Source organism: Vulpes lagopus, chromosome 5, assembly GCF_018345385.1.
Source record: "Vulpes lagopus strain Blue_001 chromosome 5, ASM1834538v1, whole genome shotgun sequence".
In the NCBI taxonomy this organism is placed as follows: domain Eukaryota; kingdom Metazoa; phylum Chordata; class Mammalia; order Carnivora; family Canidae; genus Vulpes; species Vulpes lagopus.
In genome coordinates, this window is record NC_054828.1 from 8,661,773 (window position 1) to 8,684,830 (window position 23,058).

Below are 23,058 nucleotides of genomic sequence, written 5' to 3' on the forward strand. Positions count from 1 at the left end.
TAATGGGTCGTGTAAGGTTGAGATTGAGAGAATCATAGGGAACAAGATGGACTACTGGGTTTGTGGACCATGGTATAGAGCTTGAATTTTAATTTTAAGGAGAAAGCCCTGGAGGATAGTGACATGAACAAACAGAGAAGTCGGGGGTAGCCTTGAGAGGAGGATGGCGGATGGCCAGGAGCCTCCTGCAGTGGTGGCTTGACCCAAGCTGCCTGTGGGGACATGTGGACCGTGTGGGGACATATGTTTAACACACAGCTGAAGGGCTTCCTGATGGCTAAATTAGTGAAGAAGCTGTGGGTTTGAACCATTAGGTGAATGGTGGTGCCATTTACTGAGATGGCTGAGACTGGGGGAAGCGGATTTGATGAGGGAGGTGCAATCAGACTTGGAAGTAGACAGGCAGTGAATCAGTTGGATAGACAGGACATCAGAAGGGCCAGGATTAGAAATAGAATTTGGGCAGGATGGGGATGGGTGTTGTATTTTATTATTATTTTTTTAAATAAAGATTTATTTATTTATTCATGAGAGACACAGAGAGAGGGGGTGGGCAGAGATACAGGCAGAGGGAGAAGCAGGCTCCATTCAGGGAGCCTAACATGGGACTCGATTCTGGTCCCCAAGATCATGCCTGGGCTGAAGGTGGCACTAAACCACTGAGCCACCCGGGCTGCCCAGGTGTTGTATTTTATTTTATTTTTTAAATTTTTATTTATTTATGATGGTCACAGAGGGAGAGAGAGAGAGAGAGAGAGAGAGGCAGAGACACAGGCAGAGGGAGAAGCAGGCTCCATGCACCGGGAGCCCGACGTGGGATTCGATCCCAGGTCTCCAGGATCGCGCCCTGGGCCAAAGGCAGGCGCTAAACCGCTGCGCCACCCAGGGATCCCCCAGGTGTTGTATTTTAAAACACAGGGCTGGTTGAACTCCTCTAGGAGAAGTAATGTGACTAGAAAGCAAAGTTTAGGACTGGGCCTGAGCCCAGTAGCACTCCAAAATTTAAAATTTGGAGCTCAGTCAGAAAAAAAGGAAACCTAGAGAGGCAGCCAGTGAGGAGGAAACCACCTAGGGTTTTGGCACAGAGAAAAAGGCGGGGCCTGGGGTTGAGTACTGATGAAATCCAACATTTCCTGGCCAAGGCGAAAGAGGCTGAGAGAGATGGAGGAATAAAAAGAACACGTTAGAGCACAGAAGGAATTCCAGAAGCTGTGGCGTCAAGAGATAAGTGGCCATGTCTACCAATAGGGAGGTTGTTAGTAGCCTTCGGGGAATGATAGAGACAGAGACCCAGGAAGGGGAGGAGAGAAAGTTTCTTGAGAAGAAGAAAAATGGGATGGCAGCCGGTGGGGTAGGGGCTGGAGGGAGGGGGAGGGGGTTTGCCCAGGAGGGTGCCTACAATGGTGTGGACTTGACTGAGCATGCCGAATGGCCAGGGCTCCCAGCTGAACATGTGAAGAGAGAATAGATGATGGAGGGTTAAATGTACCCAAGGGGGTTGGAAGGGAAAGTGTCCCAAATGCTGGAGGAGGCAAGAATTTAGGGGATTTTTCTGACACTTCTCATTTTCTTCCTCCGTGCATTAGGATGCTGGCTGCATAGCATCAAGGTGTCATTGCTGGTTGGGTATAGATGGACAGGAGTCCTCATTTGTCCCATTGTGACTTTTTTCTGGGCAATGCTGCTCTTGGGTACTGGCAGAAAAGACAGAGTAGGGTTTCCAAAGTGGGGATTTTGTCACGGGGTTGTCAAAACAGGAGCAGCAAAGGAATTTAGAAGTGTTAGCAACCATGTTAATGAAATTATGTGCTATAAAATCTAACCTGGATTAGGAAGGGGGAAAGAAGAAGAGACTCAATGGGTCAGAATAAAGCCAAGAGGCCAGTGTCCTGGAGTGGCTGTTGAGTTTTAAAACACAAGTGGAGAGGGAATCAGTTGGGAGGACAGGAGGGTAAGGTCAAAGATGCTGAAATTGGTGATTCCGGAGGGGAGCAATTTGCGGTGACTATAGGAGTGTGTGGCTGGGGTGGCCTGGAGGAAGGAATGTAGAAGCCTGGGTGTTAAGGCAGATTTTCCATATGGACACTTGCTTGGAGTCACGTAAGGTGATGGCAGGGCACGCAGGCGTGAGGAAGGCTGAGTCAGATGCTGAAGTCTTTCTTAACCACTGCCTTTCAACTACAACTTCCTTCGCCCTCCCTTAGCCATCTATGTATTTCTAAAATACCCCCAATTTAAAATAAAGTCCTTGGTGATACAGGTTTTCAGAGTTTCTGCAAGGGTCTCTATTCCTCAGAAATAGCACTTGCTTGAAACAGGCAGGCCCTCGAGGTGATCTCGAGTATCTAGTTCACCTCTTCTCACACTCCCAGCATTGCTGTATTTTAGGATACAAGAATCAGATGGCATATGGCCAACCATTCTCTACAACAGATTTTGCTTAAGAATGTTTTCTCAGAAACCCAGGTGCTTTTCAGCAAAGGGCGTGCTGGCACGGTAACTTTTGGATCCTACCTTGGTTCCCTATTATGGTTTCACCAGCGATGGAGACAAGTTTAATTTCAAGAGTGAATGTAAGCAGCACGCATAGAGTGGCGCCTGGCTTATAGTAAGCAATCAACCCGTGGTCCCTATGATTAGCTAATTAAATTCTCCTGAGCTGGTTTCCTCATGAAATGGGTTCGCTGCCACCTGGCCCAGCATTTCTGAGAATTCAGACAACGGTACCGGAGAATTAGGAAATGTTCGTTTCTTTCTGTTCCTCCCCTTTGCCATTCTAGAGGTGCTTCACGGCCACATCTAACAAGTCTCTGTGTTGGCAGCTAAGCATATATACGAGGCTGCTGGGACGGGGGAACCTCCTCAGCCGGGTGGCAGCCAGGTGAACATGGTGGGGTGCAGTGTGCGGGGGTTTTCGGAAACAGCAGGTTTCCGGAAACTGGCTGGTTCTCGGCCCTGGGTGCAGCACAGCCTCCGCCAGGCACTTTTCTCCGCTCTCCTGGTTCTCACTCCACAGGCAGGTAGGAATTAAGACAAGAAGTAGGAGAAGATCAGTTTCTTCTAGAGACTGTGGCCCTTGCTGTGGGCAGGAGCCAGGAGTACGCACCCACCGCCGACCAGCCAACCTGGCCACCCCAACAGCAAAAACCTCACAGGGCAAGACAGGACGGAGGCCCAAGTTCAGGGGCTGAATTTCGGGGAGCTTCCGTGTGTGGAGCAGGGAGGGAGAGAAAAGGAGAAACAAAGTGTAAACCTCCAACAAACAACAAATGGAATCAGCAGAGTAAAACAGGAAACCACAATCGATGCTTAGCAGCCAAACACATTTATTAGTCTTTTTTCTTTTTTGTTTTTTTTTTCCAGGAACCCAAAAATATTTTGTAGTTATAATGTAAGCAACTGAGTTGCACATAATACAATCATATCTTTCCAAAATAAAATAAAATAAAAAACTAAACAAAACAAAAATAAGCTGTTTAAAAGCCCAAAAAAACCCTTCAGAAACTCTTATATATGCATTACATTATCTCTCAGTTTTAATGAAATGACGGCGACTTAGTTCCTCAGTACGCAACCTGTCACAATCCAATAAACACCACCCTTTATTTTTTTTTTTTGTTGGTTTTTGAGTTTTTTTTTTTTTTTTTCTTAAATCCAGCATGAGAAATACAGTACCTGCTATGGCGAAAAATACACATAAAATGCAACTTTTCAGCTTATTTGTACATTAGTAGAGTTTAACATTTTATTGTTTGTTTTTTCTTTAAGTGAACCAGTGATTTTAAGTACCACTATACTAAAAAAAAAAAAAAAAAAGTAAAATAAAAGAGAAAAGGGGGGCCCAGCCTGCCATGCAAGTGCACCTCTAAAGTGCCTAGTTTCTGTGTCCATGTAAAACCAGTAATATGAAGAGCAATTTCAACACATGGGAGTTTGATTAAACCTCTATGGTTAAGGAAACACACACAAAAAAGACAATGCCATATCCTCCCTTTTCTCCCCTCAAACTTCCTTGGATCCCAGCATCCACTCCCTCTGTTGCCCACCCGAAGAGAGAAAAGAAAGCCACCAAAGTAACATTGTAAAAGCTATTTCAAGTATAAGAAAAACAAAACACTTCTAGGTAACTTGCAGAGAGCATCACTATGTGCAGCTATGTAGTCAGGTTGATAGGTTCTGTTTCTGCTGAGTGTTTCAGGTGAGAGGATTTTTGCTGTACCTTCCTGTTACCTGTTTGTGTGCAAAGTTGGAAAGCTGCCTTTTAAAACTCCAGCCTCTTTCTGATGCCCTTCTCTGCGCCTTCTGTCGAAAGGGGGGGAAGAGAAAAGTGAAGGGGGGGGGCGACGCCAGTCCTTAAAATGGCACTTCTCCATCTTCCCTCCCGAGCCCCACCCCCAGGTCCCCTCACTTCTCTTGTTCACCATTGGTGACCTAATCAGCTCGCTCTCACTGCAGAGATTCCCATGCTTGTTTCCTGATTTGGTAGGATATATTTTACTATGTAAACATAGCCCCTAGGATTATGGAACCCAAAGCAGCATTTATATCTCCAGCTAAATGGAGACAGATAAAATAGTCCAGAAACCTCTCCTCAGGTTGCTCTTGTTGTCTGTTTTTGGTTACTTAAAACAGGGATGAAGGTGGGGGTGGGGGGTGGGCACAGAATTAAGTTGTAGGCAAATAGTAGAGTTAGGAGTGGGCACAATTGAGCTGTTTTGTCTGCTTTTTTTTTTCCTCCCAGAAGGATTTTTTAAAATAACCTGTTAAAAATGCTCCTGCACCTGAAATCATACAGAGGTTAAGGCCAAGGGTGCAGAATCTTGTGCACGTGTCTCTGTGAGCACATTCGTGGCGCAGGCACCATTTTTGATGACTTCTGTGAGATCACTGGACACGCTTTGGTCACTGGTGTGTGCAAAGGGTGGTGGTGGGGTAGAGTCCCAGGAAAGAAGTGCAGAGATCAGCAAAAAGCCCTTTGGGAGCATAGTGGGTGCATCTAAAGGCAGGAAGAACTTACCAGGGGACCAGAGGAAGGAGTGGCCAGAAAAGGGGCCTCCAAACAAGAGAAATACAATCCAAAGGTGGACAGCGCCCCAAATCACAAGGTGAGTGGTGAATAGGTGTGCATTGGTTCTCAAGCTTCTTCCCTTTAAAGGAAGTCGTCACTAGACAAGATCGGTGAGCTCAGACTAAAAGGACAGAGAGGGTTTATCTTTAAGATGGAGGCAGGGGATGGGGGTGGGGGAAAGAGGAGTTTGTGAAGAAGCTATTCAAAATGATCCATTCTGACCCTGCCTGGTGGGTAGCCAAATATGGGCAGGCAGTAGCTGACAGATCTCTACAAGCAGCATTTGTTAAACGTGATTTCCCTCTACCTAATATCAGCTTCAAGCCTCACGTAGAGAGGAATGCCTGAGGGTGCCCACTCCTTTCAGGAAGGGTTGTCTGCACATCTCAGATGAATGTCCTTCTAAGTAAGAAGTCAATACATTTCTAGAGCACAGTAAAGTGACAAGCCGATGAGTTTACGGAGCCAAACTGAAATGCCAGGGACTAATTCCCTTTGGGAACTACAGAATGCTACTCAGTTACTCAAAAAGTGACCCTGGGTGTGAAGCAAGAAAGATTGAGAGCTCAAGGTTTCAGGTAAACAAAACAAAACAAAACAAAACAAAACAAAACAAAACAAAAAACAGCAACAAAAACCATATTCTGGAGTGCCTGGAGGGGATGGATCTTCTGGAAGAGAGAAATTCAGACACTCCCCACCCTGGAACTAGATCTGGAATAGATGGCATCTATTTGAAAGAGTTTAGACACTGGTCGGCTGTCACCGTGTATGGGAGGCAGAGACCATCACCCTGCAAATGCCTAATCCGCTCCCCTAACCTGTTCCTTCTCTTCTCAAGCATGAAAGATCTGAAACGTAAGATGGCTTTAATAAAAAAAAGGGGGGGTATCATATTTTAGGGCTACTTTCACAGCAAAGAAAAAATTGTAAAAGTTATCCTACTATTTACACATTCATATTTTAAAAAGGATAACCCACTGATGTCAGAAAAGGAGAGGGGAGTAAAGGGTCAACATTGCAGGGGAAATGTACCTCGAGGTATTGTTTTGTGTTAGACAGCTGAAACGTCAGGATTTTATTTTTTTTTGTTTTGGTTTTTTTTGTGTGTTTTTTTTTTTTTGTTTTTTGTTTTTTTGTTTTTTGTTTTTTTGTCTAAAGGCAATCTAACAGATTGGAACCCTGATAAGATCGTGCCTGTACAGCCGTGCACGGGCACGAGGAGACTGTGATCAAGTCTGTTACTCGTTACAGTACTGTGAACATCAACAAGAACTGCTTGTGTGGAAACACTGAATATGGGCACGACAATCTCTGGCTTATGATACTGTATGTTGCAAATAATGCCTAGACCAGAGCAATGCGGGTGCCAGGATTCACCAGAGGCAAAATCAACATAGGAATTCTATGAGGACAAGGAGGCTGCAGGCGGTTCCTGTGTCCAGCACCTCACTGCTCACTAGCTCTCTAGCGGAATAAACTCAAGGACGCAGAGAAATCTCTGCGTTTGGCTGAGGGGTAGTGGATGAGGAAGAGAATCCTTTTTTGCCTGCCAAGCAACAGTCCTCTTCCCCACAGAACAAGACAGTTTCCTTATAAGAAGTTCACTTAAAAAGGATTAAGGGAGAAAAAGGAGAAATTAAAAGGAGCAAGGAGGAGGAGGTGTTCTGGAAATGGACAGAAAGATTACCTTTATGGTCAGCACGAATGAGGCATGGTTTCCTGAGCTTGAAAGGGTTCTGAATTCAGGAAAGGACGAGTACTTTTTCCCAGAGAACATTAGGGCCTTTGGGGGCCCCCCTGTGGCCCTGGGCTAACACTGCATGGCTAGGGTGGAGAATCCTGTACCACACCAGTTGGCAGGAAACTCAGGTCCCCCCAGGACTGCGGGAGGACTCCGGGTCCCTTTCAAACTCACTGTGCCGACTTCACTGCTTCTCACAGTCACTCCCCTTCCCCGCCAGGACATAGGGATACCATGGACACAGAAACTGTAGAACAAGGATGCAAAGCTACTTCCTTCCCCCTTTCTGCCCACCCTCCCCTTTTTTGCAGAATGCATAGTTACAATTCACGTTACAAAATAAAGAAGCAATGATGACCACATATGGGACCTTTATGTTTTTGAAAAAAGAAAAAAAATCCACAACCTCTTCTTAAATTCAGTATCAAAATTCACATTTGCATAATAATACATTTCAAGGCCATTAGAGAGGAATGAGAGAAGCACAGAAAGCTGCATCTCTCCTCCCTTTGTCTCCTGAATGAAGCTGAAGGAATCTTGCGGGAGGGATTGTTTTCCTCTTTCGGGAGTTCTGAGGAATTATGGAAACGGCCCTTAGCATTCACTTGCGGTTTCTTTAGAAGATAGGGCAGGGGGAGAAGAGGTGGAATTGTTTAAAACAAACACAAAAACAAATGAAGAGACACTGCAGATTTCTATGCTTAACTATAATCATTCTGAAGAAATAAAATATGATTTCAGATTTTTCTTTCTTTCTCAAACACTTCCATCTTATTCTTTCCAAAGCTTTTTCCTTGCATGTAATACCCTGTTCACATAAACAGCAACGTGATGTGAGGGAAGTAACTGCCTTCTCAGGACACAGACTCAAGAGGGTGGAAATGCGGTGTCCCCCCCACGCCCCCGCACACGGCAGGAGCTCGAAAATGCCTTCTTGACATGCATGAATGTGTCACAGACACCACCATATTTCAGTTCTCCAGTGCTTACAGAAAAACAAAAACTAAAACAGCCACAGCCTCACACACACACACACACACACACACACACACAGAGAGAGAGAGAGAGAGAGAGAGAGAGAGATACACACACGAAGGAAATTAGGTACTGCAGATAGATAAATTCAACCTGCACCCTTGGATGAACCTGGGTCTCTGTCATTGTGCGCCATCACCTCTTCCTCCCTCCAGAGCCCCAGAATCTCTTCCACACAACTCTACACTGTGCAATATTGATGCTAATGAAAATTCCACGGCTGTCCCTGGGGACTGCCAGGAGACTCGCTGACTTCCCTAAAGACTACACTGACCGCCTTTGGGTTTAAACCCCACTGATAGGAGAGCTTCTTCATAAAACAGACGGTCTCTGTACTCACAAAGGCACATTCAGAAATACTACACTTAAGTAATTAATTCCTTGGACAAAATTAAAAGGTGGGAGTGGGGTAGGGGTGGTGTTTTAAACACACTTATCCCAACTTATCCCGAAATTTCTGGAAAGAAGTGTCATGCTGAATGCGTCACTTGGTGAGAAACTATGTACCTTTAAAAGGTATGTAACTTCTTGAAGGATTCCAAAGGTTTTTGCTTTGTTTTATATAAAGACCCGCCCCCCCTTGTTCATTTTTGGCGAACACGTTATTTAGGATATACTCTCTTCCTTTCCATAAAGCTCTGCCGTAAGGCTAGTCCTGCAGTAAGGCTGCTCCAGCTCACCTCCAGTGACCCCCTACAACTCAGCCCTCAGAACCATGCACACCTGTCAGGAGCCTAGGGGAAGGCGTGCCAGATTCCAGGGAGGTCCGGGAAAGCAGGGGAGAAGGGGAAGAAAAGCACTTCGTTTCACAATCTTTGCTACAACGATACTGTAAACTACTTTTGCAATTTTTCTTTTGCCATTCCTCGTCAGTGGTAAAGAGGAATTACTCTTTTTTTGTAAAGACGGTCTCAATGTATTGACCTTGGCTCGAGACGGCCCCGTGGCGATTGGGAAGGGGGGACTGATAGTGAAAACCGAACTGAGGCACAAAGTGCTGTGGGGAGACACGCTAATTCTTTTCTATTTAAAAACAGTACACTTCTTGCCTTTATCTGACCTTCCCTCTCCCATGGACAAAACAAGCAAGCATTTGTCACAACGAAGACCCCATGACAGAGTCTGGCAGAGACCCCCCTCAGTCAGTGTGGTACCATTCTTCCTGGTGTGCATAGTTTCTCCTTAAAAACAGATTAAGGTGTGTAGCTAACCTAAAAGAACTATTTAAATTCTGTGCGGCAAACACTGGCAGCTTCTGTAATTTTCTTTTTTTTTTTTTAAGTGGTGGTGGTAGGAGGTTACTACAAGAGACTGACAGTTTAAAAACCACTCACATGTTAGAAATACTTGGTAATTCCTTCTGATTCTAGTCCGAGTGACCACACACCTAAGGATAGCAGGAATGCCCAGCCAGTGGGGAGTAGCTCTGTTTCCTGACCAGTGTATCCCCTGCCATCCTGTCAATGTTCATGGCCTTGTTTCTTTGGCGGTGCAGGCAGCAGGGAGGTATTGTGGGCAGGGTAGGGAGGGTCAGTGTTCTATTTTTATTAAGTTATTACTATGTTCATAGGTTCTTAAAGTTGATAACTATTTTAAATCTACAGAATGTGATGCCAGTACCTCCTTTGTCAAATTCAAGGTCCAGGGAACATCATTAACAAATAGGGACCATCTCTGAAAATACACACACTTTTGGCACTGGCCATAAACCTACAGAGTTTATTACAGGGTATGCACTTACTCTGGAAATACAGAGGACATTCTATGTGGGTTTTTTTTTTTTTAATAGATTGATGATGTTCTTGACAACATTATGTATATTGCCCGTTTCTAGAATGTGTGGACACCCTGTACTTGTAGATAAGAAAGCTAAGAGGGTGTGGTGCAACGTGCAGCAGAGGGTGAGGGCATCCTATTTTCTGAATGGGTTCTGAGGTCTACAGATTGCTAATTCACTGTAGACACACAAGCTGGAATATTTTAATCTGCACCATCACATGCAGCCCGAGCTGTACACTCACAGGAAAGAAAACTCAAGAATAAAATTTCTTTTTGCAGTAACACTAAGAAACATAGTTAATGCATAGGCATGAAGTGTGACAAAACTTGGCAAAACACTGGAGAAGAAAGTTTTTTTTTTTTTTTAACCAGCTAAAAAAATGTATCTCTACTCCTAGTAAAAGAGCTTATAGATAGCTAAAACAAAAGAAAAAAACCCAAAATCTTAACAATAACCTACAAAGTGTTATATATTCAATTTGGACTCTGAGGATGGGGTATAAGAAGACCTTTTCTACATAAAGACTCAATTGTTCCCTAATCTTAGAGATGGCTATTACAGCCAAGTCTGCTGAAAACATCTTGTTTTACACTGCAGAGGAAAATAGGCTTGGCCTAAGCATTTTGCTCAGCACAGAGACATCTTCATTTTGTTTAAGAGAAGAGATGGCATAATACAAAAAAAAAAAAATAAAATAAAAAGTACACAGCATCTTAGGTCGATAGGGAATCTGGCTGTTAACTTTATAAAAACTGCCCCCCCAAAATGGCAAAAATTCAAGTGAATATTTGCAACAAGTCAATAGCCCATGAAATGTTAGTTTCTGCTAAATATATTAATAAAAGCTCTTCCAAATTCTTAGGTAGAATTTCTTTTCCTCCTTTTTCTTTTTTTGCATATCTTAGATACCACATTCAAGCCGCAGGAACTTGGAAGAACCAACTGCTAATGTATGCTACATTCATATCAGAAGAGGTGGAAAGTTCTTAGAACAGGAGCAATATGATTAGAAAATTAAGCTGCTATAAATAAAACTGATTGAATGGCAATCAATGGATAATGTTGATTTACTGAAGGACAATGATGAAAGATTTCGGTTTGGAAGCTTAACATGCAGCACTGCTAAATTAACTTTTGTGCATGTCATAAATGGATCAAAAGATAAAGGGCTAGGTATGGAGGGATCAGAGATGCCATATGGGCCATCCATGTCTTCACAGTGTCTTCGGAGATCTGAATTTTGCTTTTGTTTTTGTTTTTTGCTTTTTGTGTGTGTGTATTGTTTTTTTTTTTTGTTTTTTTGTTTTTTTTTGTTTTTTTTGAACACCTAAAATTAGGGCATGGCACTGGATTTCAATTGCCAGTAGAGGTCTCCAGTCTGATGGAAGACCTCTCTTCCCCCACGAGTGCTTTTTCCTTTTAGCTACTCATGTGGTAGACTGAAACCAAGTTTGTGATGTTTGAAAGATGGGCACCTCCAGCCACTAGTAAAGTGTTTAAAAAAATAAAGAAAACTAGTAAAAATTGGAAAGCTCAAATTTACATGATCAAAACGTTTACAAAATAAATCTACATAATGAGAGGTGACCAGCAAACCTCTATACACATGCCAGAATGTGGTGGAAGAGAAGCCACTCCCACTGAATTTTCTAAGTGTTATGGAAGCCACCTAACCTCTCAGCAGACATGGCTCTTGCCAAAGAATACCATGGAAAGAGAAGGGTTTTTCTTTTCCATTATATCCTCACTATATCCTGTTCTTAGGTCACTGCCAACCAATAAGCAAAGCTTCCAGCAAGTTGATGAAAAAAATGGGGGGGGGGGGGTTGGGGGGGAAAGAGAGGAGATAAAGGACAAGAAAAATAGGAACCCCTTTCTACTGGCCCAACACAAATAGACTTTCCAAATCACTGCATGTAGTTGTCACAATGACACACCTGGAGAAGTCAGTGCACAGTAATGAGGGCAGGAACACTAGGAAAGATCTTGGCATTCCACATTATCGAGACATGAAAGCATATTTAACTTCCTTGATTTCTGTTTATTTTAAATTTAGCCCACTGCCTTTGGGGCCTTGTCCAAAACCACTCCGATTTCCTTAATGGGCAAGCGTCTGAATGTCTGTGGAGTGACTGGACCACATGCGCATACACACAAGCTCTCCGTGCTTAGGATGTCTGGGTGTATGTACGAAGGCACTAAAGCGGTTTTAGAGAAATTGCAGGCAGCAACCCCACCCACTCCCTTTACCTGTCAAGCTGGAGTTTCTTTCCCACTGGGAAGCTTAGATGTTTAAAAGAAACTATGGTCATGCTTGGGAATTCTGACCCCTGGCCCCAGGAGGGAATACAAAAGGAGAATTTGACATCACATCACGAAAAACTGAGAGGAAATACTCCACATCTCCAGCTGAGGGATGGGGATAATTAAGCAGCAGATCTTCAAAACAGCAATTAAAATGAGCACAACAGTAGCTGGGAGCTAAAAAAGTAAAATCACTTGTTCCTTATTAGATTCTTATTTTCTCCTCCTCCCATAACAAGCGGGGAGGTAAGACACACATTCTTCATTAATAGAACAGTCCATAGATATTTTCCTCTAGTAATGCCTATATTTAAAATTTGTTCCAAAAATTAACCTATATTTCCTAGCTCTTTACATAGATTCTCAGCAATCCAACCGTACTACTTTACAGATTAGAGTTTTTTTTCCCTAAGTTGTTCTTTCTTTTGTTGCTGGGGTTCAAGGGACAGGGAGAAGGGTTCCCTTAAAAAAAAAAAAACAATCGTTAGGGGAGATGTCAGTTCAATCTTAAATGGAAAGGAACAAAGTGATGGCATTCCCATTTATACAAACCAAACACTCCCACTAAATGACACACAATTTCAAATAAATCCGTGATAAAGCTCTTAGAAAGCTAATCCTTCTCCCATATTTTTTAAGATAACGAATTGACCTGTTGCTGCTAAATTGATAATTTTTAAAAAATATTTCTTTCTATGTGTTTTTAAAATGTGTGATCCCCAGTATGACAATGTTTGGAGACTTTTCTTTTTACATTTTTTTTTAAGTAAAAATTGTTTAAACTTTTTGAAGTTTCAGGAACTTGTAAAAGTTTATTAACAGGAAAGAAACAGCCGTCTATCTAGGATAAGATACGGTTAAATAAACCATCTTCAAAAAACTGGCTTCCTACCCTAGAATTCCTGAGAATGCTTGCAAATTTTAAAGCAGGAAAATAAATGTTAAAAACAAAAACAAAAAACACTGTTAAATGCTCCCAGAGTTAGTCTTCATCTAAAATATATATTTATATGTATATATATACGCACTTTTTGGTCTTTTTTTTTTTAAGTTTTTAATTTTTTTCCCTTTAAGCTTAAGATGGAAGAACATTTGAGCTTCTCATGTTTATTTTTACATATTTCAAATCCCTCATTATGTCTTGTAAACAAGAGGGGCTCTAGCACCCGGCTTTCACCGTAGTATCGTAAGGAACTCAACTAACCCATAGTGCAGGCCAAGGAACCAGCAGGCAGGAGGAGGGGAGGGGGACAGGACTCGGCAGGGAACCATGGCAGTGGACAGGGTCACCACGGGCTCGTGGGAGCCTCGGGACTTGCTCCTGGCCCAGGGCCACTAAGATTTCGCCTTCTGTAGATGGCTGAACACAGCTGCTCTCCACCTGGACGTCACCACACACCACACGGTTTTGCTCCGCACACAGAAAGCAGACGGAAGGGGGCTGGAAGGCGACGTTTTGTATGTGGGCAGAGGTGGAAGGGGCATGGTGGTAGTGATGAAAACTGGAGAGCAGGAAGAGGGCACACTTAGTTTTCTACAAGGCATCCAATGGGACCGAACCACGCTGGAGACTCCAGTTTGACCACCTCCCCACATAGGGTACATAAAGACTTCCATGAGCAAATGCTCACTTGAATTATGCATGTCAATCTCTTTTGAGGCTAGGTTTATAATCAACAAGGTAAGCCGGAGGACTACAGAATTCCCATTCTTTGTCTCATAAAACCACTTAAATGCAAATAATTCGTTTTTGCCTTTTCCTAGACACACCCACCCACCCACCTACGCACAGACACAAGCTACAAGTCAAATACATTAGGCATTGTTGTATCCTTCACTGAAGATGCTAAAGAAAGAAAAACTCCCTTGTCCTCACTAGCAGCAAGTTACAGAGGACAGTAGAGGTCTGCTCCCACCAAGGGTTGGAATGGGCAGGTATTTGCTGGTACAGAATGTCGGCACTTTATGTTAAACAGTATAATGCAGACTGGGATGTCCACACAAGTGCTAGCACATTACCGGCATACGTTCCCCTCCCCCCCCACCCCGCCCGCCCCACCAGCCATCTGCTTTGTATAAAGGTGTACCCCCTTCGGGTCTGCTAGAACTCTTCACAAAAAGCAGTTTGATACATGTTGATTTCCAACATAAGTACATACATGTTGGTGATAACTGTGGATTAAAAGTTGCCCCCTATTCAGCCCAGAGTACTACTACATTGATGCTTTAAAAAAAAAAAAAAAAGTCTTTAAATACCGAAATAAAAAAAGCAACATTACAAGGAAAAAAAAAAAAAGAGGTCAAAACCAAAAAAAGGTGCAATACTTAAAAAGTCTTTGCTAAGTTATACCTGCCTAAGCAAAACCACATACACAGGAAATACACAACACAGAGAAACAAAAGGAAACGCTTGAAGTACACACTGGTTTAAGAACATTCGTTAAGTAAACGTTTCTGTCAGTGATGGCCTGGTGCTGTAACACGCCACGGCCTGGCACAGGTAACGCTCAGCAAGAGAGGAGCAGAGAGGGAGTAGCTGCAGGTGCTTTCAGGAGGCTGCTCACAACATATTTGTTTCCGTTTTCATAAAATGAAAAAAGAGAACCAATGGAAATATTTAATTCAGCATCACCTGACTTTCTGATGAATTCCTTATACCTGATTACACAAGAAAGGGGGAACATGGTTTTTCTGCTTTTGAGACATCATGTCAGTAAACACTCTCTTATGTCATCTGTTCCCATTCAAACTAACGAAAGAAAAGGCCTGCTGAAAACTTAACAGATATTCAGATGTGCCTGGTGGCCACTTACTTTAAAAAACAGAAATAAATAAACACACAGTTGCCCCGAGAGGTACCTCCTGCTCTCCTACTTTTTTGGACTTGGCAGTGCTCTGCTCTACTGCTAGGTCAAAAGAAAAGCAAGAGAAAACTCACTCAGGCTAATTTGCAAATGTAAAGGAGCTCCCTGCTTAAATCATTAAAAAGCACTCTGTTCACCTTAATGCAGTCCAACGGAGTTGCTTTCATAAGCAGTGGCTCCCTGTGCTTGTGTGTTCTCATAGTTAAAAAAAAATAAAAATAAAAAAATAAAAAGCAGATGGCCGGCCAGCCAGCCTGCAGACTGTCAGCAATGCAGCTTTCTGAGAGATCAAGTGTGGGGGGGGGGGGGGGGAGGAGGAGGAAGAGGAGGAGGAGGAGGAAGAAGACATGGGCACGCACACACAGAGACAGAGAGAAGGATGCACGCGAATGCACATGAACACACGTGCACACACATACCAGAACGAGCATGCCTGGGCAGTTACATGTGCCAGAACACACTGGTATTTATCAACCAGCCAATCACAAATTTTTACCTTTTTTTTTTTTTAGGTTTTTTGTGTTTTTGTTTTTAAAGTGAGGCTCCGTCAAGTCTCCCCCCCCCCACCCCAACAATTCTTTTGAATTCCCCTCCCTCCCAAACGTGGTAGACCTAAGGACGGAAACACACCCAGTGCAAACAAAGTTAAAAAGCTATTTTTTTTCAGTATATATGTTTCTTAGCAACAACTTCCATATAACATGAAAAAAGTGAAAAACTAGAAACTAATTTTTTTAATTTTTTTGTGTTTAAATTTAAATGGTATGTGTACTTGCTTCACATTGTCTTTCTAGGTTGGCGTTCATGATTCAAGTATTTCAAGAGTGATATGTTCTCTTTTTGGATTCATATTCCAAACGAAAAAACTGAAGTTATAAGGGAGGCAACTATGTGCTCAGACAGTCTGTCAATGACCCACCTTTTTTTTCTCTCTCCGTTTTCTTTTTTCCTTTTAAAAATGTATTTATTGCAAGTTGAAAAAAAAAACGAAAAGGTCAAGTTAGTGCTGCTGCTGTTCCAAAAAAGGTCACGAGGTCAGAGTTGAAAGTTCTAAGTTCAGATTGAATCCGACCCTCCTCCCAGAAGGTCACCAGGTAGTAAGGGAGCAGGGCTGCCCATCCTATGGGGATCTTCCACAGCTGGGACTCCCCACAAGCTAGAAGAATAGTTTGGGGGCCCCCACAACGAAGCGCCAGCAAGATCGGCCCCGCTGCTGCCACCAGCACTGCTGCTCCATTGCCCGAGCCCTGTGGACCCACCAAAAAGATTCAAAGCAGGTCCGACGGGATCTGACTGGGTCTGGCCGGTCTCCAGCGACTGCCAACCTGCGGCGGGTGCACTTGGGGTTGCTGCAGGTGTAGGGGGCTGAGCTTGTGCCAGAAAGCGGCTAACTTCATCATCGGTGGCAAACTCAGCCAGGATGGTAGTGTTTCCCAACACACACCTAGAAAAAAGGGGAGGGAAAGAGCTATGGATTTGAGAGAAATCCTAAAGCACCCAGTAGGACTGAGGATTTTGAGTCCTTGATATTCAATATATGTTCCTTTGACTAGCAGCTTCCACATCTCCTGGAAGCTTTGCAGAATGCAGAATCACAGGTCCCACCCCAGGCCTACAGGATCAAAACCTCCATTTAACTGGACCAGGTGATTGAGGAGTACTGTTTTAAAGCAATAAGGTAGGGATCCCTGGGTGGTGCAGCGGTTTAGCGCCTGCTTTTGGCCCAGGGTGCGATCCTGGAGACCCGGGATCGAATTCCACGTCGGGCTCCCGGTGCATGGAGTCTGCTTCTCCCTCTGCCTGTGTCTCTGCCTCTCTCTCTCTCTCTCTCTCTGTGTGTGTGACTATAATAAATAAATAAAAATTAAAGAAAAAAAAGAAAAATAAATAAATAAAATAAAGCAATAAGCTATCACCAAATCTCAAGATATCCAAAGACTACTAGAGGGTACCGTGTATGGATTAACCTTTTGGTATATGGAATTTCTATGTTGAAAAAAATGTCACCTCTCTTTTCCCCCACGGGAGGTGAAAGGTAACACCGCAAGCATCAAAGTGACCCAGCTTTTGACATCTGGAGGTGCCATGGCTCTGTCTCAGGGCCGGGCTTATTGCCTGAGCCTCCCTACTGCTTGCTCGCTCTGTTTGTAGCTTTCTCCTGTTGCATCTGCTGGCTCCCAGTTTAACAGCAGCTGGGAGAGGGAGGGGATGGTCAAAGTGTGATCCAGTCCCACCTACGTTAGACAAAACCACTGCTACCCACCAAGACCACAGTGTTCCACCTTTACCAACAAAGAAGCCGAAGTAAGTTGCTAGATTCTATTACAAAAAGTGACAGCGCTTGCAATGTTTCACATTCTCATAAATACTGGCTTTCTTTTATGGTACTTAAAAATTTAACTCACTGCTTCACTACTTCATAAATTCTTACTTTTTGGAACTCTGATTATTGGCCTATGAGATACACAGGACAATCCATACTTAGATAAGGAGAAAAGACTGGTCACCTCAGTACAAGCAACTGCTTATGCCACGATGCTATTTTTGAGCATGTTCTTGTGCATCTCTGTTTAATGGAGCATGTAGCAGAATACTCACCTGTTTGTCTCAGTGAGCGTAGGATGGGTACTCACATGTGCAGTGCAGTTTGGGCCTTGGCCGCCTCCTGTTTGGTGCTGTATCGGATCAGGGCGGTGCCCTGGGTTAGGTTCAGATGGAATGTCAGCAGTGGGCCATGCTGCATGCAGATGGTTCTCAACGTTGACCCATCAATCTAAGGAGAAATGACATTCATGAGATTAAAACCTGGAGGTGGGGTGTGAGAGGAATTCAAGCGGCCTTTCTTATAAATGAGGAGAAGGACTTATGGTTTGTAAACAACAGTATCTGCACTAAATGAGGTTTGGAGAAAGGAAGGGAGAACTCAAAGCAGGATAGAGTGCAATGAGCAGGGGGTCTTAAAAGCAAATTTTAAGATATTCAAAGTACTGGGCTGAGATCTAATGTGCAAATAAAACAGTCTGGGGCAGCCTAGGTAGCTCAGCGGGTTCAGCGCCGCCTTCGGCTCAGGGCGTGATTCTGATGACCCAGGACTGAGTCCTGTGTCGGGCTCCCTGCATGGGGCCTGCTTCTCCCTCTGCCTGTGTCTCTACCTCTCTTTCTCTGTGTGTCTCCTGTGAATAAATAAATAAAATCTTTAAAAAAAAATAAAAAATAAAACAGTCTGTAAAAACACAGCTCAAGACATAAATGATTCAACCTGTGGTCTCCTTTCCTTAAGAGGTAAACTAGTGAATATGTGTTGATTTGTTAGAGACTTTAGAAAGCAGAAATAGTATGGCACCTGAATAAGAACTTAAGAGAACATGCCAAATTCTCAGCATCATTACTAATATAGTATCTCTACTCCCCCAGTTAATAATTTCATAGACAGCTAAAGAGGAAGACACACACAAGAAAAGCACTGCTAACCACACCTGATGGTTCAGGATGCTGCTGGCTGACCTAGTTCATAGACTACACTGGTGTCCTCAAGACACTGGTGTCCTCAATGACCTCCCACATTGGCCATCTCAGGGTAAGACTTTCTGCCTACTTCTCTGAGAACTCCGCTGCTCTCAGCCTCATCTTAGTCAGACTCCCATGTTCAGTGATTTGAGGAATTGCCCAGACTTGGATGAACAAATCTGCTTATTCACTCTGATCAATTTGTTTGTATTGAGATCTTAACTAGGTTGAAAATAGGCTGCTCAGTCCAACATCTGATTCATTTCTTTGCTATTGGAACAGCCTTCAAAAATTGTGCTACTGGCGGAGGCAGTAGACATATTGTGTTGTTTCACCATGGAAACTCTGCAAAATGGAAACCAGGAGGTTCACATAATTTTTTTACAGAAAATGATAATCAACTATATGAGCATGGCCGAGTACACCACACGTGACCTTTCAGCATAGATGCCCTCTAAACAGATTTTAGGTGATGAAAGTAAATTTAACCAGGTTCCAAAGATTTGCCCTATAACCTTCTCTGAAGTTATGACTGAGATTAGTCTGTTAGGTAGTTTTGAGCTTCAAAATTAATCAGTTATTTCTAATACAAATGCAGCCAACCCCTTGATTCATTCTACACATATATACACATGTACTCATTATTTTTCATAGGATAAAACAGAAGTGAACAGCTGGTTAGCTTGTCCAGGTTTCTTTCAACACAGTATCCCTTACTGTCTCTCTCATCCCAACTTTGTATTCACCGTACTATGTAACAACTTTTGAAATGTCATATTCTGGGGCACCTGGGTGGCTTAGTTGGTTAAATGTCTGCCTCTGGCTCAGGTCATGATCTCAGGGTCCTGGGATCTGGCCCCGTGTTGGGCTCCCTACTCAGTGGGGAAGTCTGCTTCTCCCTCTCCCTTTGCCCTCTGCTCCTACTTGTGCTTTGTCAACTAAATAAATAAAATCTTAAAAAAAAAAAAAAAAAGAATGTTGTCATATTCTAATGAGGCATAAACAGTTATGAAAATGGTCATATAGGGATCCCTGGGTGGCGCAGCGGTTTGGCGCCTGCCTTTGGCCCAGGGCGCGATCCTGGAGACCCGGGATCGAATTCCACGTCGGGCTCCCGGTGCATGGAGCCTGCTTCTCCCTCTGCCTATGTCTCTGCCTCTCTCTCTATCTCTCTGTGACTATCATAAATAAATAAAAATTAAAAAAAAAAAAAAAAAAGAAAATGGTCATATAAAATCTTCATACTTCGGTCATTTATTAGCTAAAAAAGAACAACTGGGGCTTTTTGCTGAGTTGATATGGATATTAAGAGCCAACCCAGACTTTTCCTCATGTTAACTCTATTTATGAAACTGCCTTTGTCAACATGTACCCTGAAATACAAGCCCTGGGTACACTCCCTACCACCAGATTCACTGGGCAAGTAAATTTAGGAGAAGCTGTATTTCCCCACAGAGGATCATAATACATGTTAGCATATTAAAGGGTGAAAGAAGTCTCATCATGAAGAATCCTGCTTAATTTTATTTAATCAAGTATATATTCCAAACATATTAGGCCAGAGACCTATTAATATCCCATGGGAACATTCTAGAAAATGCTGGCTTACTAAAGTGTGCACGAATCCATTTATGAATTAAAGGCTAGACAATTCATTTTATGTGTCAAAGGGAGGGAGGCATAATTGACTCCTTTTAACAAGGTGTTGTAAAGGTTGTGCTGTCAAGTCCAGATGAAGGTCATGGGCTCAGTTTCAGGGGATTCATTTAATCTCATTTGAGTGTTCAACATAATACTGCTGCAAGTATGTCAGTTTTTTTTTTTTTTTTTTAGTATGTCAGTTATCAAGCAAACAAGGTGACAGACAGAGTGGCTTGGGGCAAATGAAACTCATCACTGTGAAAACAACCCAGAGGGCATGTTCTGAAGATAGCAAATTACTAATGCCATCTACAAAGAAGAGCATAACAGATGGAAAATTGAAAGCACCCATGTGGCATTTAAGCTATGAAATTGACAGATTCCCTCTACTCCTGAGATGGATGGTTAATTATTTATGAAGCATAAAAATGGTGGATATTGAGTCTTAAGCCTTGTTGGGCCAACAATCCCCATTTAGGAGTAGGCTCTGAGCCTTTGGGTGGGGAGACCCACCCCTGTACGCTGGACCTCTCTATAGCAAGCAGGAAATTAATGAGCTTTCTTATTTGCCCACATCCCGCACCTGAGCTTCCCTCTCTTAATGCAATCAAGTCCTGTCTCAAAAATCACGAGGAAGCATGATTACCTGTGGAGTGAGATTGTGAAGAACCAGCCAGTAACTGGGACGAACTGAACCACCATCACTCCAGGTAGAGGCTGAAGCAACCAGAAAAACAATTAGGAAGAGCAATAAAAAAAATACGGAAAGCCACTAGTGACAAACATTTTCACATAGCCCATGTGTTTCTTCTCTTTTGTTATAAAGGGTCTTCTCTTTTATACCTCCCTCTGACCCCCTTCATCCTGCTACTGAATGGCCAGCTCTCTTCTCCTAGACCTTAAACCCTGTACACTCTCATATTGCACTTGTAATACATTTTTCTCCTAATGTTCTCCCTCTACTGGTCATTTTTACTCTGTGAGTTCTTGGATCCCTCTGCCCTAGACTGACTGCAATTTTCCACTCAAGAGATACTCTTTCCTCTACCAGACTTCCTCTCTTGTGAAGGCTTTGTGTCTCTTTAAGTGTTAATGTTAAGTCCCTTGTGTTTGAACAACAATGTTCCTTTAGGCAGATCCTTCTCACCCGAGGCAAGCCGTGAGTCCTGTGTCCCCCACCCCCTGACTGATCGGGGTGCTGTGCTGCTCCAGGGAGATGATGGTTTGGGGTTGGTCAGACCAGGAGGTGGGCGGGGCAGCGGTGTAGTGTTCCTTGAGGAAATATGGTTTTTCCACATCTTGTTGGAGAGATGAGTGGGGTTGTGTCCTATGGGATCTGGGGACCATGTTGATTTGTAATCAGGGAACTTTGCTATAAAGAAGAGAAAATTAAGGAAGGAATATGGTTAGAGAGGTCGCTTTTGTCAATATACATAAATTTGTGTTTACATATAAATAATATTCTAAAAATAGTTAAGTACACATTTTGAGAGTAGCAATACAAAAGTAACATTGCCCTCTGAGCTTACTAAAGATTTAATATGATAACTAATTCTCTCGTACTTTATTAGCCAAATAGAACCTGAAAAGGAAGATTAATTCAAGGGAAGTATTCCTAAAACCATGAGTCTTACACAAATGTGAATCCTAATAGAACTATTCTATAAATACTCTTTTATGGAATGGGAAGTGCATCAGAAATGTATACTTTTCTTGATCCAGATTATTAGCTATCAACATTCAAGCAGATTTTTTTAAAAAGATTTTTTAATCTCTACACCCAATGTGGAACTTAAACTTACCCAAAAATCAAGAGTCACATGTTCTACTGCCTGAGCCATCCAGGTGCCCCAACATTCAAACAGATTTTTAAAAAACAATCAACAGCTAAGAGCTTACTATGCTTTAAGGCACTAAATCAATGCTGTGGGTAATATAAACAGTTATTCTCAAGAATTTCAAGTTCACATGGGAAGATAGAATAGAAGAATAAGAGAACTGGTAACTCCAGGCATCATCACATATGTTCAATACACAGAGAAGATACTGCTCAGCCATTGCCAAAGGCTTTGCAAAGACAGGTCTGGGAGGATTTACATAAATGGATAGGCTCAGAAAGATAGGAGAATATAGACCAATGTCAAATTTAAACTCTATATGTACCAAATATGTTTTCTCCCAGTTTTGGCCAAACAGTATTTCACAGGGGTAGAGATAAAGAAGGCCAGAAAGGTAAGCTGGGGGCTGATGAGGATGCTACTAGGAGTTCTTGCAGTAGACTGAACATGTAGCATTTACATGTGGCTCTCAACCTGGGTGACAGCGAGTAGAATGGAGCAGAAGAAATGGATGGGAGATGTGGCTGCAGAATACATCCTCTGGGAGACATCCTTACTGCCTGGATCCATGGAGCAAGCAAGAAAAATCTGGAGACTTTGTGACTCAGTGATGCAAGAGGCATCATAAAGAAAAACAAAGACTTAGTTAAGAAGGAAAAACAATATTGGGGAGGTGGGGGCGCAGTTCAGAAAAGTATACATTCAGTTTAGACATGTCTGGGGTAAGATTCTTGGGTCATCTCTCAGGTGAATGTTCAATTGCAGAAAAAAGATAAAATAGTTCAACTGAAGATATGGTCAATTACCAGAATAAAAGTGTTGGGTTGAAAAATGAGTTTTTACATGTAAAGGAAGAAGTCTCATAAAAGTATAATGTGGGGTGGTCATTAGAAGCATGGATTATTGAGTTGGCGCCTTTACATACTCACTTAGACCTGAGGCAAATATTAGCAAACTGAGTCTGAGTTTCTTCATCAACAAAATGGGGAGAAGGCCAGGACCTCCTCCCAGACTTTGGTGAAGGTAAAGTAAGAATTCATGCTGAAGGCTCAGCATGCTGCCTGGTCTGCAGGAGCATTCAAGTAAATGACAGTTATTGTGATCCTGTTGATACGACATGGAGGTGAATTAAAGACAATTTGTAAGGCCATTCACCTATAGTATCTTAGGAAGTAGCTGAGGATTTGCTCCATTTGCTTTTGCATGGATATAGAACAGAAGCCATAATGACTTTAATGGCTTGAGGTCTAACTTTTGCAAGACCACGGTGCCAATTA

General features: G+C 42.8%; 1 protein-coding gene across 5 annotated transcripts in view; it reads right to left on the reverse strand.

Moving 5' to 3' along the window:
- Positions 1 to 3,306: 3,306 nt before the first annotated feature.
- The window catches only part of TNRC6B (trinucleotide repeat containing adaptor 6B), a 255,735-nt gene continuing 235,983 nt past the window's right edge, over positions 3,307 to 23,058 (reverse strand). For all 5 annotated transcript variants that reach the window (XM_041755373.1, XM_041755370.1, XM_041755375.1 and 2 more), the window contains 4 exons: positions 21,091 to 21,315; positions 20,590 to 20,660; positions 17,429 to 17,568; positions 3,307 to 16,239 (listed from right to left, as the gene is read on the reverse strand). In XM_041755373.1, the coding sequence (XP_041611307.1) occupies positions 15,852 to 16,239; positions 17,429 to 17,568; positions 20,590 to 20,660; positions 21,091 to 21,315 (824 nt within the window). In that variant the 3' untranslated portion in view covers positions 3,307 to 15,851. The remainder of the gene's footprint in view (positions 16,240 to 17,428; positions 17,569 to 20,589; positions 20,661 to 21,090; positions 21,316 to 23,058) is intronic.